Consider the following 13,413-nt stretch of genomic DNA (forward strand, 5'->3'; position numbering starts at 1 on the left):
TATGTGAATTCTGATCAATTCAATCCATTTGTGACAAATATTTTAAGAATTCCTTTAGAGATGAAAAAAAGCTAAATGAAAAATGCATATTTTTAATCTGCTAGGTCTGACTTTTCCATTGACCAAAAAGAAAACATTTTCATTTTGTCCTATTCAGAACTTTTTTTCCTTCTGATAACACTCCCAACTTCTATACAAACAACAAAAAAAAAGCATTACAAGATGGCTGTAATAGCTAACAGAAAGCATGTATTTGGTGAGTCATCCAAACTACCGCTATTGCAATCCACAGGAGCTGTACATAAATTCCCAACAGCCAGGCTGTATGTTACTCTCGCTGCGCAGTACGGAGCTCACTGCTTCCAAAGGAGCAGATGTATCAGTTATATGGATAGAAGAACCTTCCTGTAAAGTAGTGATCCTCAGTGTTTTCTAAATTGTTACTGCTACTTCAGTGCTTATGCTGAGCTAAGTGACATCTCATACTACTCCACTATCTCCACACTTACCCATTTTTCTCCTTTTTTGCTGTAAACGCTGATTTTAGGATGCCGATCGATGAGTTGAAACAAACGTGCAGCAGATGTCTTGGCTTTGGCATAGTTCGGGGTGTAGGAAGAAGCTCTTCCCAAAGCAGTCCCACTGGTCACGATTGCAGAGATCACTCTGCAGGAAAGATGGACATGGTCAATCTTGGGCAGCCATCAGGAAGCTGTGCGCTCCACCCAGACCAACACCTCTGGAGAGGAGTCTGTGCCTGGCCTCATAAGGCTCTTACCTGAACACAAAGCTGTAATGGAGCCCTTCAGTTTGAACCAGAAACCCTCCGTATCTGTAAGAGACCGAGTTGGCTATGAACACTATGCTCTGGGCAAAGCCAAAGCAGATTCCATAAACATTTGCTTTTTTGATTGCAGCTTTGTACGGCATATCCAGGTTCTTCTCAAAAGCATCAATGAACTTTTTTTCTTTCCCTATCCCAGCCACAGTTCTGATGTTGGAGAGGGCTTCGCTGGAAATCTGGAGGAGGAAAAAAAAGAAAAAAGGTAAAATAATCCTGTTTATCTCATGTAATTTTATTCAGAAATTGGTTTAACAATGCTGTTGTTTGCCTGGAGTTCAGTAGTAGTTTCAGGGTATGACATTTCCTGTGTTTTCAGCATACACATATTTTGTCATATAGAAAGACAGGTCTTTCTTCTGGTCAAAATTAAGGGCCACATCTGTTGCACTATCAAACAACTTGAAGCAGCAGATAATTAGGTACAGTGCATTTGATTGTTCAGACTGCTTTTCCATGTTTAACACAGCTGAGGAACAGTGAAGGAACACAAAGCTTTTTTATTTGGACGCAATACTGGGAGATAAATTAGAAAATAGCACCAGACATAACCAGTCATTGCCAAAACTGCTGAAGCATTGAGTGCCCTTTTCATCCCAGCCTTTGAGTTGTTGAAATCTGAAAGAATCATTTCTAGATAGGATAAAGAATTGTCTTGGAGATATGAGGCTTTGGGAGAGCTTACAAAACCCACTTTTGATGCTAGAAATATGAGAGCCTGAAGAGTGGGGAGAAGGCTCATTTGTTCCTCAGCTAACAGGGCATGGGATGCTAACTGATACTGGAGTCAGAGTAACAGGGAGGAAGGCTTTAGCCAGGGGTCAGCAAATGGGCATTTAAATAAATCCTGACAAAAGTAGAACAAACAAATGAGAGTTGTGTCTACCATCCAATAACATTTGAAAAGTCGTGTACCGTAAGTGCTTCAGAGATTAGGGAGGTACCAATGGTATTTCAGTAGTTTTACAAGCTGAAACATTGCAACTTATTTGCAAAAAAATTGCCAGTTTCAATATGTTTGAATTACTGATGGTCCCAAATGTCTGGTTTTCAACTACCCACAACTGCAAATATAAATTAGTCTTTCAGTAGTTACCTGTCCAGTAGCCTCCAGAGCTTTCTTGTCCTGAGCAGCAAATCCCGTCAGCATTTTAGCTTGCACAGCTCCAGACAGGGCCAAAAATGGCAGGAAACACATTATGACCAAACTCAGTTTCCAGCTGAAGTAGAAAGCGATAATGATGGCCACCCCAATGTTGGTAAAGGAGTTGACAATCATTCCTATCTGCGATCCAGTTGCCTTCAAAGAAAAGAAATGCAGATGGCTGACCTGTGCTCCAACTGCAAGTTCAATTATTTTTAAATATTTTTTCCCATAGAAGTTTAGAAAACTCTGAATGATATTAAAATACTGTAGAGATCACTGGCTGCTGACAGCACTAGAATTCAGCCAGTTCAGACATACAGCCTCCTGTGCATTGTACTAACAGGACTGCAAGTCTCCTGCATTCTTTTCACCCACCAGAGTTTCCAGTGAGAACAGAGAAAATGTTTCCTGATGACTGTGAGAAAGATAATGTATTGAAATGGGTCCCCCTGGTTCCTTGGGGAATCGCTTCTCTAAATACTCTTTTCAGCCCTCACCATTTATACATCTAGAATTAAATAATAAACAGAACCTTTTGCAACTTAAATATTAACACAACAAAGTCTTAAGTGTGTCTAAATCACTAGGAAACATCTCTGAGGAAGGATGAGCTGCAGTTCTGCCTATTAAGTAAAATTTTTAAATATGCCTTGATAATATTGTAAGTGCAGGGTTTTGGGGAACCTCTTCTTTCATTCATCTTTAAATTATTAAAACCTCCAGAAATAGTAGGTTTTAAAAACTTATCTGTTATCTTCAGTCAAGATGAATCAGAACAATTATTTGTAATAGTGTCACGGGTTAATAGAAACATCTGTACATTTCCTTCTTTTTTTCTAGAAAACCACCTGCTTTGCAGCCAAATGAAAAGGTTCACTTTGGACAAAGCATCCATTCAGTGAGGTACACTAATAGTTCAGCATAACTTAATCCTCATCTTCTAAGGAATGCAGCACGTGGGGTGCGCATGACCCCTTCCTGAATAAGAAGTCACACTGAAACTGGCTGCCTGGATCCCCAGCTGGTGCACCAACCAGTCCTGGCAAATGTTTTTTTTTTATGTGGGCTGTTACTTTAAATCAAAGCAGAAAGGAACAGCTTTGATACAGCATGAACAATATCATCCTGTAAACAAGACTGGTGAACCTTGCCACAATACTGGCCTGACATGCTTTTGAAATAAACACATTAGCACTGTGGTCAAGAGCTAACTCATCTTCAGAAGAAAATAAAGCTCCTGGATTAAAGCTGCTGGATGCTAATTCCGGTTCCACTGATAACTGATATTAATTCAATTGATTTTTTGTTCCTGTTCAGGTAATACAGACACCAGTAGCTGTCAATCAACTGTGATCCTGATTATTAGGTAAATGCAGCGATAATAGTTCCAAGTTCACAGACTTTCAGTGATAAACACCAAAACCTTAAATGACTGATGAAGGATTGGCCTACACTGACTTTGCTATTTGCATGCTCTTTAAATAAATAGGCCTTCAATCTGTGCTTACATTAAAAGAATTCTTAAGGTCTTACCCCTTGGACCTGCGATGCATCTGTTGCAAGCCTTGTAGTCAGTGCCCCAGGGCTGTTCCTTCGGTCATCAAACCAGCCGATGTCTTGCCCCAGCATAGCCTGGAAACCAATTTTCCTTAACCGTCTTGTAAGCAGCTCACCAGACTTGGCAAAGTTGTATCCCTGGAGTGCAAGAAATACACAAAAGGATTGTACAAAAAGAGATACACACATAAAATGGGATCAGAAACAAAATTTACTTTCATTGCTCTGTTATTACCTGTAAAAACTGTGTAAAAAATGAAACAATTCCAACCAAGACAAACAGCAGGCAGACACCATTGATCTGGACTTTTTGTTCTTCTTCATCAAGAATGGAGAAAGTCTTTGAGAGAAAAGAAAAAAAAAGTATAGCATAATATTAGAAAAGCCTGTTTTTGTGTGAGAGGAAGGAAGACCACCACACCACCACTAAAGGAAGTCACAAGCTGAGCCCAAGGGAAAGGATTATTGGCATTCAATCTTATTGGCTCAAGGACAAGCTCTGGTGACAAGCTCTACTTCTCTACTAACATTAAATTCATTCTAACTGGATTTCCCAGGCAAAACTAGCTATAAATTGCTTAATCTCTCACCTTCCCAGCTGTATCTCTCACCTTTGCAGCTAGAAAAGCCACGCACTGAAGTACATGCTTACATTCACCCTAAACTAAGAGCACTTAATTGTCCTACAATTACGAAGTAACAGTGGTTGGAAAGAGATCTCTGCACTGCAAACAGTTTGAACATATTTCCAGTTGAATTTCACTGGAAAATTATTAATTTCCCATTCTTGGACCGTTCCACAATGAGAAACAGAGCACAGCTGAGAAGAAACAGTTGAGTAAAGTGTTCCCCAGGTAAGCTTCTGGTTTGAACTGAACAACTAAAAAGATATATCCAGTATTATCCAGCTGTTCACTGGCTTCTTAGGATTAATTCTGAGCACTTTCAAGGCAGACTTCACTAAATTCACTCTTTTGTTTTGTAGTTGTAGAGACTTTTCCCATCCTTTCTCTTGTGTATTATTCCCACAGCATGAGCCCACATTTCTATCACAGCATCACTGCAGACAGTCAAACAGTTCAGAATGCAGATGCCTGTTCCATCTGCCCGCCTTCCTTGGCAGCAGGCAGAAATTTCTTAAGTTTATGAATAATAAAACACAGATATTGGACTTTGCTCATGTTGGCTATGGCTTAAATTTTTTTTCTTGAGATCTCTTTCCATGATCTCAGACATTCAAGAGAAGGATTCTCTCTATTCCAGCAAGAAAGAAGTCACGGTTGAACCCTTAAGAAGTTTCAAGCGAGGCTGTAAATTGTGATTGTAACACATCCCTTAGCAGATGACAAGGTTTAAAACACATTCCTGTTTCCTGCTTGTCTTTCAGACTTGTTGATGCACATCTGCTTTGTGCTGGCAGGTATGCAATGTGTTACAACAACCCACCTCTCCCTGGGAATTCTTCAGGGAAAACACAGCAAAGAGCTGGATGTTCCAGAAATGAAGTACCTTCTGTTTAAGCATTCAAATACACTTTCAGATGTCAGTTTAACATACCCCAAGAATCTGACTGAATAATAAAGCATAGAGTGGACTGAGTGCTCCGTTCACAGCTGCTCCCACAGATCCTATCACCATGTATGGCCATTCAGAGGCATTATACTTCAAAATCCTGGCAAATGGTACAGGTTTGACATCTTCCTCCTCAACAGATTCCTAAAAAAAAAAAAAAAAACAGAAAAAAAAAAAAGATTGGATTTATGAGATAAATGCATTATTCTGGTGATGTTCGCCATGTGGCAGTGAGATACCATAATTAGCCTAGTTGTCTCCAGTACCCAAATAGCTGCTCTAGCATTGTATGGCAGGGGGCAACGATGGGCCTTGGCTGCTGACTGGAGCTCTTGCAGGGCTGGGCAGTCACAAGAGGTACAGAAATGACTGCTTCCACTGTTCTATTGTCCCTGGAGAAAAAGAGAGACTTACGCCTTGTTCAGCTCAACTGATTCCAAATTAAGAGGTTAATTATGAGCAGACTTTATGCTACTGAAACTCAGACTCTTCCCATTTTGCTGCTTCCAGATGATGTATGATGCAACACTCAGTATCAAAACTTAAGCTTCTTCCTCACAAGGGGCTTTTCATCTCTCCTGGCATGTTCTTAAATATTATTTTTAAGCATTGTGGGTGAACACACTGATCAGGCTCTGCATCAAGTTAATGGGTATGCAGTATAACTAGAACAAAAGAAACCTCAGACCGATCGCTAGAGTCAAGTTTTATACATGCTAATTATGCCTCCTCTTTGTGAAACATCCTCAGGCTATGGACAGAATTCCCATAATTACTCCAATAAAAGCAGAACATTCATCATCAAATTATAACTTACCCTGCAGTTTGATTAGTACAGTTTTTTCTGTAACACTCAGTGTGCTGAGCCCTGCTCATCTCCCTCAGTTCTTATGGCTGGAAATGCCCAGACAAAACTGACCCTGTAAAGACCTACCTGCTGGAAATGTGCAAGGATGAATGAGTGGGAACATTTCGTTTTTATTTTCCTTCTGAGCTAGTGCCAAAGTAACAGCACCAAAACTCTCTATTTAGCCACAGAATAGGCCCAACAATAGCAATAACAGCGACTTCTAACTGCTTCTTTCTGCACTAAACCTCTGTGGTGCAGCAAATTGGTGCAGGTGTTTCATAAGCACTTCAGAAACTCACTGTGTGTACTCCTAAAGAACTGGTGATATTCTACATAATTTTAATATATGCCATCTTTATTTTCTATGCTACTTGACTGCACGAGGCATTGCCATTGAAAGGATTCTGGGCAAGGCTGCAATAAGAATCTCTTTTGACTCACATCTCCAGATGATTGGAGACCATCAAGGAACAATTGGATGTTGTATTGAGGGACATGGTTTAGTGGGAGCTATTGGCAATAGGTGAACGGTTGGACTGGATGATCTTTTAGGTCTTCTCCAACCTTGGTGATTCTATGATTCTATGATTTTGAGAGGAAAGGGAACTCACTATATTAAACAAGCAGTAGCAGCATATCTATTGCTAAGTGTCTATTACACTTCAAAGACAACATTTTGCTTTTTGCTGGTTAAGTCAGCTTTTTTGAATAAGTCTTTTTCAATTTAATCTACAGCACGTATAACATTTTACAAGACCTTGTGGCCTGCAAGAAATTTTACCTGGACCAATCAGCATAAGGGCCATCAAAATGCAGCATAGAGGATACAGAGGATAAGACCTGAGGCTGTGGCTTTGTGTAAGTATAAGAAAGTATCAATCCAAAAAGTCATATCTGCCTGTAACAGAAGCATGTATCTGTAGGTTCTCATTACTAAGGAATACAAAAGATATCCCTTATGGTTGCAATTTAGAAATGAAGTATTAGGCTTGACCTTTTTCGCTTGTCCATCATCTTCCTCATAAGATTTAAGATATGCAGACTCTGATTGATCTCCTGCAATGGACAGTGGAGGGTCTGGAACCACATTTGAGAGCTGAGATCTAGACCGCTGCCGAAGTGAAGCTCTGTGAAAGAGGACAAATATGGTCAGTGATTCACAGCTCATTTACATGAGACTTGCTTTCAAAGCAAATGTAGTTTTCATAACAACTACACCAGGATTCACTGATGCAAATTACAGGAATCCCACTGAATTTTTTTTTATTCCATGCTGTCTCAACATTTGTGATTAAAATATCTCACAGTAGGAATAAATACTATTCAAAACCTTACTCTACTCAGACACTGTTTTATACGTGACCTTTATTGTGCAAGATCATGGTATATCCTCCTCTGTTTGCAAAAGTTGTTGAGACACCAAGTCATTTCACCATTATTACTATCAAGTCATTCAGTCCAGAAACAATCCACCTCTCCCTGATAAAATGTGACCCCACAATGTAGGAGATGTGTTCACTTGAATGTCTGACAGAAGTTTGCCTGAAAGAAGTAATTAATGTCTAGATACAAGATAGTCTGGTTTGTCAAATGCTTTCACTTTTACCAAGAAAAAGCCATAATACAGATGTCCTCATACATTGCATTGATTTCCCAAGTAATTACACAGCAAGTCTTTTTTTCTTTTTTCTCCAAGTGAATTGACGGAGAGTACATAATGAGGTAATATAAATACATGCATGACCGTAAAACTGAAATTGGAACACCGACACAGAAAGCCAAAACTGACAAGGGAGTAGGTGCTCTGTCTAGAAAGTGGAGTATAAGTATTTATCCATGGGCCTTCAATCATTAACGTATTACCCAAGCTCTTTCTTTCCAAGTTGACTTTGCCTCAGTAAAATGCTTGCAGCCCTTCCACCCCTTATTAACAAACATACAAACCAGCAAATAATTATCAGATCTGAAAACATACTGAGACTTGGTGACTTTTAAGACTCACCGCAAACTGGCACGATAGCTTCCTCTTCTGAATGACCGGACTTCCTCAAGATTTGGCTCAACCACTTTATTTTCTGCTGCTTTAGAATACAGTACATACAGTTCTTCAGTTTGTGCTGAATTTGCAAACAACCTAAATCCTGTTTAGAAAGTGCAATCTCCAAGCGATAACTGAAATACTTTGTAGAAAGTGAGGGCTATAATACAATGGCGATGCTCAACCTGCATATACCGTGTTATATTTGCAATATATCTTATGGAAATAACTGAATATTGGTCTGTCTCACTTGGGTTGTGACTCCTGAAGGCTGTTTCCCTATTTTGGTACTGCAATTGCTCCTTTTAAGACAACCATCTCCAAGGTATGATTTTTGCAAAATTAAAATAAGTCATTATCTTAGACCTTCATTTCCAGAAGCTTTGATTCAAATTTGCTTCCAGTAAAATAAATAATTTCAGCATAGTCTGTAATTTTCTTGCTTTTCAAATGTAGCACATCTGGACTGTCAGCACAAAATGAAGATATAAAATGGCAGGGTATTGCAGGTCAGGATTATTGTTTCAGGGCAGGTCTACATCAGGAATGTAATTCAGCATATATGCCTTAAAAAACTTTGGATAGAGCTATCAAAGAATTACTTTGATGAATGCTACATTTCAGCCATAAAAACATCCAGGGAGAGTGGGAAAGGCAACTAGATGCTATGAAAAAATAACAATAATCTACATTGTCTGGAATTTTATCTAGTTTTATGTAGTTTTATAAGAGAAAGCAAGACACTTACATTCTGTTGCTGCTCTAGTAAGCACTGTGTCTCCTTTGCTTTGCAAGGTCACCAACATGAAATAAACCCCTTTTCTCTTCAAGAGTTCTTCATGAGTTCCTCTCTCCACCGCCCTTCCATGCTCGAACCCAATGATGACATCAGCAGCTTTGACAGCAGACAGGCGGTGAGCTATTGAGATTGCTGTGCGGCCATGGTGAGCCTGACGGAAAAAAAGCAGCCCCAGTGCCAGGAGAGCAAACGGAAACAACAGGAACCAATGCTATATAAACCAAAGTTTGTCCAAACCAAAAGGAGTCTTTCCAATGGTTTTAGCTGACTCTGACTTGAATTCCATCCACAGCCCATGTATAACCCACAAAAAAGGAGAGAAACCCAGAAATCTGCAAAGTCTACAGCTAATAGTCATCTGTGATGCAAAAATTTAGTTGTAATCAGACAATTGTAACACGCAACAGAGAAAAGTGTCCTTGACACAGATGTAGCTGGCAAAATGTTGACAGTCCTTAGCATCTTGCTATTTCACGCCAAAACCCTTAAGGGGTTTATTGCTGGACCAAGAAAACACGGACCAGATCATAATTTACACCAAACAAGATGGAGCCTAGACCATCTCCCAGGACAAGCAGCTCTCTCTGGGCAGTAGGAACCACTGATCCCTGCCAGCGTCCCATTGTAATGCCCCAACATCTCATTAACAATGCAAAAGTTCTGCTGCTGCATATGAAAGCTGTCATTAAAAGCTTTTCACTACACTGTCAAAATTCATCAGCACTGTCTACAAAGTGCATTCAAAATAATTTCTGCTTTTATAAATATGCACAAACCTTTTGAAGTGCTTCTTGGACAACTGCCTCACTTTCATTATCAAGTGCTGAAGTGGCCATATCCAACAGCAGGATTTTAGGGTTTCTCACAAGGGCTCGAGCAATAGCTATCCTCTGCTTTTGACCTCCACTCATCTGGCTTCCACCCTCTCCAACATGAGTGTCAAATTGCTGGGGAAAAAAAAATGAAATAACAAAGTGTTCTATTAGGAACCAACATAAACATTGTCAGACTTGTCCTGAGAGTAAATTTTAAAATATTTCATTTTTGAAAGAGAAAAAATCCTACTAGTGCACCAGACAACATGAAGTAACATTCTTCATAATGAATAATATTGCTTTGTCTGAGCTGGGGTACTCACCCCAAAAGTATGTATTGATAAAAAAGTAAAATGTTCAGGTTGGGCCCAGAACAATTGTATTAGCAACAGCTACAATGGAGAGGAAACATCTGCCCACTCTCTATCAGATGATTCCTTAACAAACTTCCCAGAGAGCTGGACATGTCTGCTGATGACATGTGACTGAAGAACACTGTGTCTCTGATTCATGATCATATGCTAATAGCACCAGTCTCAGCTAGAGAACTAGATGAACACACACAGCCCAAAATCTAGAGAGCTAGTATGACTGTAGAATCATGCATCATATTTATTAACTTGGTGAAATCCATGCAGTAAGACCTACTATCCCTTTTAATCTGCCTTTCACAGATGGTTGTATGAGGGGAAGGAGAAAGGATTCTTCTATTTTTACATCCAATTTTACATTCAAGACACAGTGTACCTGTGGCAAGTCCATGATGAACTTGTAGGCATTGGCTTGTTTGGCTGCTCTGATTATGTCTTCCATGGTAGCATCATCCCGACCATAGCGAATATTCTCTGCAATTGTGGTAGCAAACAGCACTGGCTCTTGCTCAACAACACCAATCTGTGAGCGCAGCCACTGGATATTAAGGGAACGAATGTCATGGCCATCCAGAGTAATCTGCAGAATCCAAATGAAGCAAAGGCAAGCAAATAAAACAATGCCCACTATAAAAAATAGTCTCTCATACTTGAAAAGCTGTGACTGAAACTTCAGTCTTTTGACATGAACAACACAAGAAATCACAGAAATCATGGAATGAACTAATGAAACTGAGTTTTATTTACATGAGATTGGCATGCTATGCTTACATTAAATTGGTTCTTTTTCTCTTACACATTTAAATACAGGTAACCACGTATGTGATTTGTGCCAATTAGGGAAACAGAAATAGAATGAGCCTGTTAACAAATACAGTTCATATTCTTAGCCAATCCATTATGAAATAGTAATGACACATGCTAAAGCAGAATTATCCCAGAACACAAGATGGATCATCTGTAGATATTGTTTTCATTCAAGTTAGCACTGAATTTTTACTTCCTCCTGACGAACTAAATGCACACAATTACTCTCGATAATATTTATTCAGCATTCCCTTGAAAAGTGATTTCACTCATTTCTTTTTTGTATAATGATATAAACATTAGGAGTCTTCCTTTCCCTCTCAGAGAAGAAACTCATTCAAGCCCCTAATAACACAGGAACCCCTGCCAGAATTAGACACTCACCATGCCATCAGTAGGGTCATAGAAACGTTGGATGAGCTGTATTACTGTACTCTTTCCAGCTCCACTAGCTCCAACAAAAGCTGTTGTCTCCCCTGTTTTAATAACCATACTAAGGTTATCCAAAATCTGGAGAGAAAAAAAAAAGAAAGAAAAAGAATCCATCCATTCTAATTCTTTCACAGATATATAGCCACACACCAGGAGGAAATCCACACTATGTTCTTTACTTGAAAATGGAGATACTAAGCAAATGTACAAAACTAAAAATTAAAAAAACTAAGAAGAAAAAGAAAACAAAATATTTTTTACATTGTTTGAAGACTTTATAAAAGCAGACTAATGCCTTCTACGACAGGCATCATATTTTGGTCTTTGTTTGCTCTTGCTGTTCATCATTAAGAACTAGTCAAGTTAATACCAATGGAGAACTTGGAAATATATCCACTTTAAAGAACAGTCTGTATGAATTATGAATGCTGGTCAATGAACAAATGTCATATTATGGTTTTTGTTTGTTTGTTTTTTTTTTTTGTTTTTTTTTTTTGTTTTTTTTTTGAGGATTTGTCAATTCAAACACAGCAGCAAGGAAATAATGGGGTATGTATGCAGCCAGGGCTCCTGTACCTCTTCCTAGAGGTTATATAATGCATTTCTGGGATAATGGAAGACTTCTGTAAAATCTCTTTACTCTGTCCAGCTTATTACTTTGTGCCCTATTACAGCATATGTTGATACATGTGTGTAATTATGTAAATAATTATGTAAATATGTAGGTTAAATTGTCCAAAATCAGCAAGTTTATGTTCAGCAGCAAGGAATACGTATGACTATAATAGATATCAGAATGGTAAAACAAACAATAGAGGAACACAACTGATAGATGAATTATTTAGTCTTCTTTTAAACAGCAGGTCTTAAATTGTGGAAACAAAACTCTACTGAAAATCTAGAAGTTACTGGCAGGGCATTTTGTTAAGTTTATAGTAAATGTATTCAGAAAAGGGATGATGGATAATTACCTTTACATCAGGCCTGGAGGGATAATGGAATGTTACATTATGAAATTCGATTTCACCTCTTACTTTATCCAGCTTGTAGCCTTCTTCTGACATGCAGTCAATGGTGGGTTTCTAGAGTAAAATTTATTGTGTTAGTAACTTGTTCTTGAACAGCCAATGCTTTTGCAGTAGTAGATGAATGTTTCCAACACCATACAAAGCCAGAACATCACTGGTTGAATTGGTTGAACTGAGCTAGCAGCAGAATCTCCCCAAGGCCAGCAGGTAAGGGACATGATGTTAAAGGCTAAAATAACCAGGGAATTGTCTCTGGTAAGCAGTGCCAGAGAATCTTCTATCGCACAACCAATTTTTCTTTAATTGCTCTCATTTTTCCTTGTCTACACTGCAGAAAAACTACTTCTGTTTGAGACGTATTTATTTTTCTTTCCACCAGTGACACAGCTTAGAAATGTATTACTTACTCTGTCTATTGTCTCAAAAATATTTGTTGCAGCCCCGCGTCCAGTAGCAAAGGCTTCCAGGCAGGGAGATGCCTGGCCGAGATTTAAAGCTCCTACTAAAACACCAAAGAAAACCTGCAGAAGAGGAAGAAGTAGTTAAAAAAAATCTGACATCAGGTTTTTATTACAATCTTGAACTTATGCAGGCAAATCAAACTGAAGTGAATTAATGAGTGCTTGTGCATCAACAGATCTACCGTGATTGATCACAAGTATAATTTGCTCACAAAAAAAAGGCAAACAAATGCATCTTAGAAAGGATTTTTATCACCTTTCACAGCTTTGATTCCAGTCTGAACTAAATCAAGTTTTCTCTTATTCCTCCTGCCCTGAGTGTATGCACTCAGATATTTACAATCATAAAATTTACTGAAGTGCTAGCAATGTATTTTTTTTATCTGCTTCAGTTTGACTGGGTGACTGCGCCTTGAAACAAGGGCTGAAAGTGAATGCCAGAGACAAGAGATTCTTCTTGAGATGTCTTTGAACAGTCAGCTGCTGAGAGACTACAACAATTCCAAAATGTAATCTTTGTTTATTGCAGTTCCTAACTAAACCAATACTTACAAAACTTATTTTAGAAGCTGGTATCAGCTGCGGAGAATATTTTTGTTACTGCACACAGAACTGAACTCTAAGGATCACTACTAATGCTGGTATGCCATTATACAAGATGACTGTATCAGTTCTTTACTGTGATATCAGGGAAC

The 13,413-nt window shown here is 38.8% G+C and overlaps 1 protein-coding gene and 1 long non-coding RNA gene across 9 annotated transcripts in view; one reads left to right on the plus strand and one right to left on the minus strand.

Annotated features, from left to right (window-relative positions):
* The window catches only part of ABCB11 (ATP binding cassette subfamily B member 11), a 48,309-nt gene that overhangs the window by 4,471 nt on the left and 30,425 nt on the right, over positions 1–13,413 (minus strand). For 7 of the 8 annotated variants that reach the window (XM_015868574.3, XM_085552426.1, XM_015868571.3 and 4 more), the window contains 14 exons: positions 12,665–12,778; positions 12,201–12,311; positions 11,182–11,307; positions 10,367–10,570; positions 9,581–9,751; positions 8,754–8,955; positions 7,970–8,048; positions 6,962–7,094; positions 5,103–5,261; positions 3,781–3,885; positions 3,522–3,683; positions 1,938–2,141; positions 779–1,020; positions 510–666 (listed from right to left, as the gene is read on the minus strand). In XM_015868574.3, coding sequence (XP_015724060.2) covers positions 510–666; positions 779–1,020; positions 1,938–2,141; positions 3,522–3,683; positions 3,781–3,885; positions 5,103–5,261; positions 6,962–7,094; positions 7,970–8,048; positions 8,754–8,955; positions 9,581–9,751; positions 10,367–10,570; positions 11,182–11,307; positions 12,201–12,311; positions 12,665–12,778 — 2,169 coding nt within the window. The remainder of the gene's footprint in view (positions 1–509; positions 667–778; positions 1,021–1,937; positions 2,142–3,521; positions 3,684–3,780; positions 3,886–5,102; positions 5,262–6,961; positions 7,095–7,969; positions 8,049–8,753; positions 8,956–9,580; positions 9,752–10,366; positions 10,571–11,181; positions 11,308–12,200; positions 12,312–12,664; positions 12,779–13,413) is intronic. The other variant, XM_015868575.3, reaches the window with a different exon arrangement.
* LOC146760092 (uncharacterized) lies at positions 3,880–6,826 on the plus strand. Its single transcript, XR_014947941.1, has 2 exons — positions 3,880–4,399; positions 6,703–6,826. It is a non-coding gene; the product is annotated as an uncharacterized LOC146760092 (long non-coding RNA).

This window comes from Coturnix japonica, chromosome 7 (genome assembly GCF_054131305.1).
Source record: "Coturnix japonica strain WE chromosome 7, WE-NBRP24, whole genome shotgun sequence".
Taxonomy (NCBI): domain Eukaryota; kingdom Metazoa; phylum Chordata; class Aves; order Galliformes; family Phasianidae; genus Coturnix; species Coturnix japonica.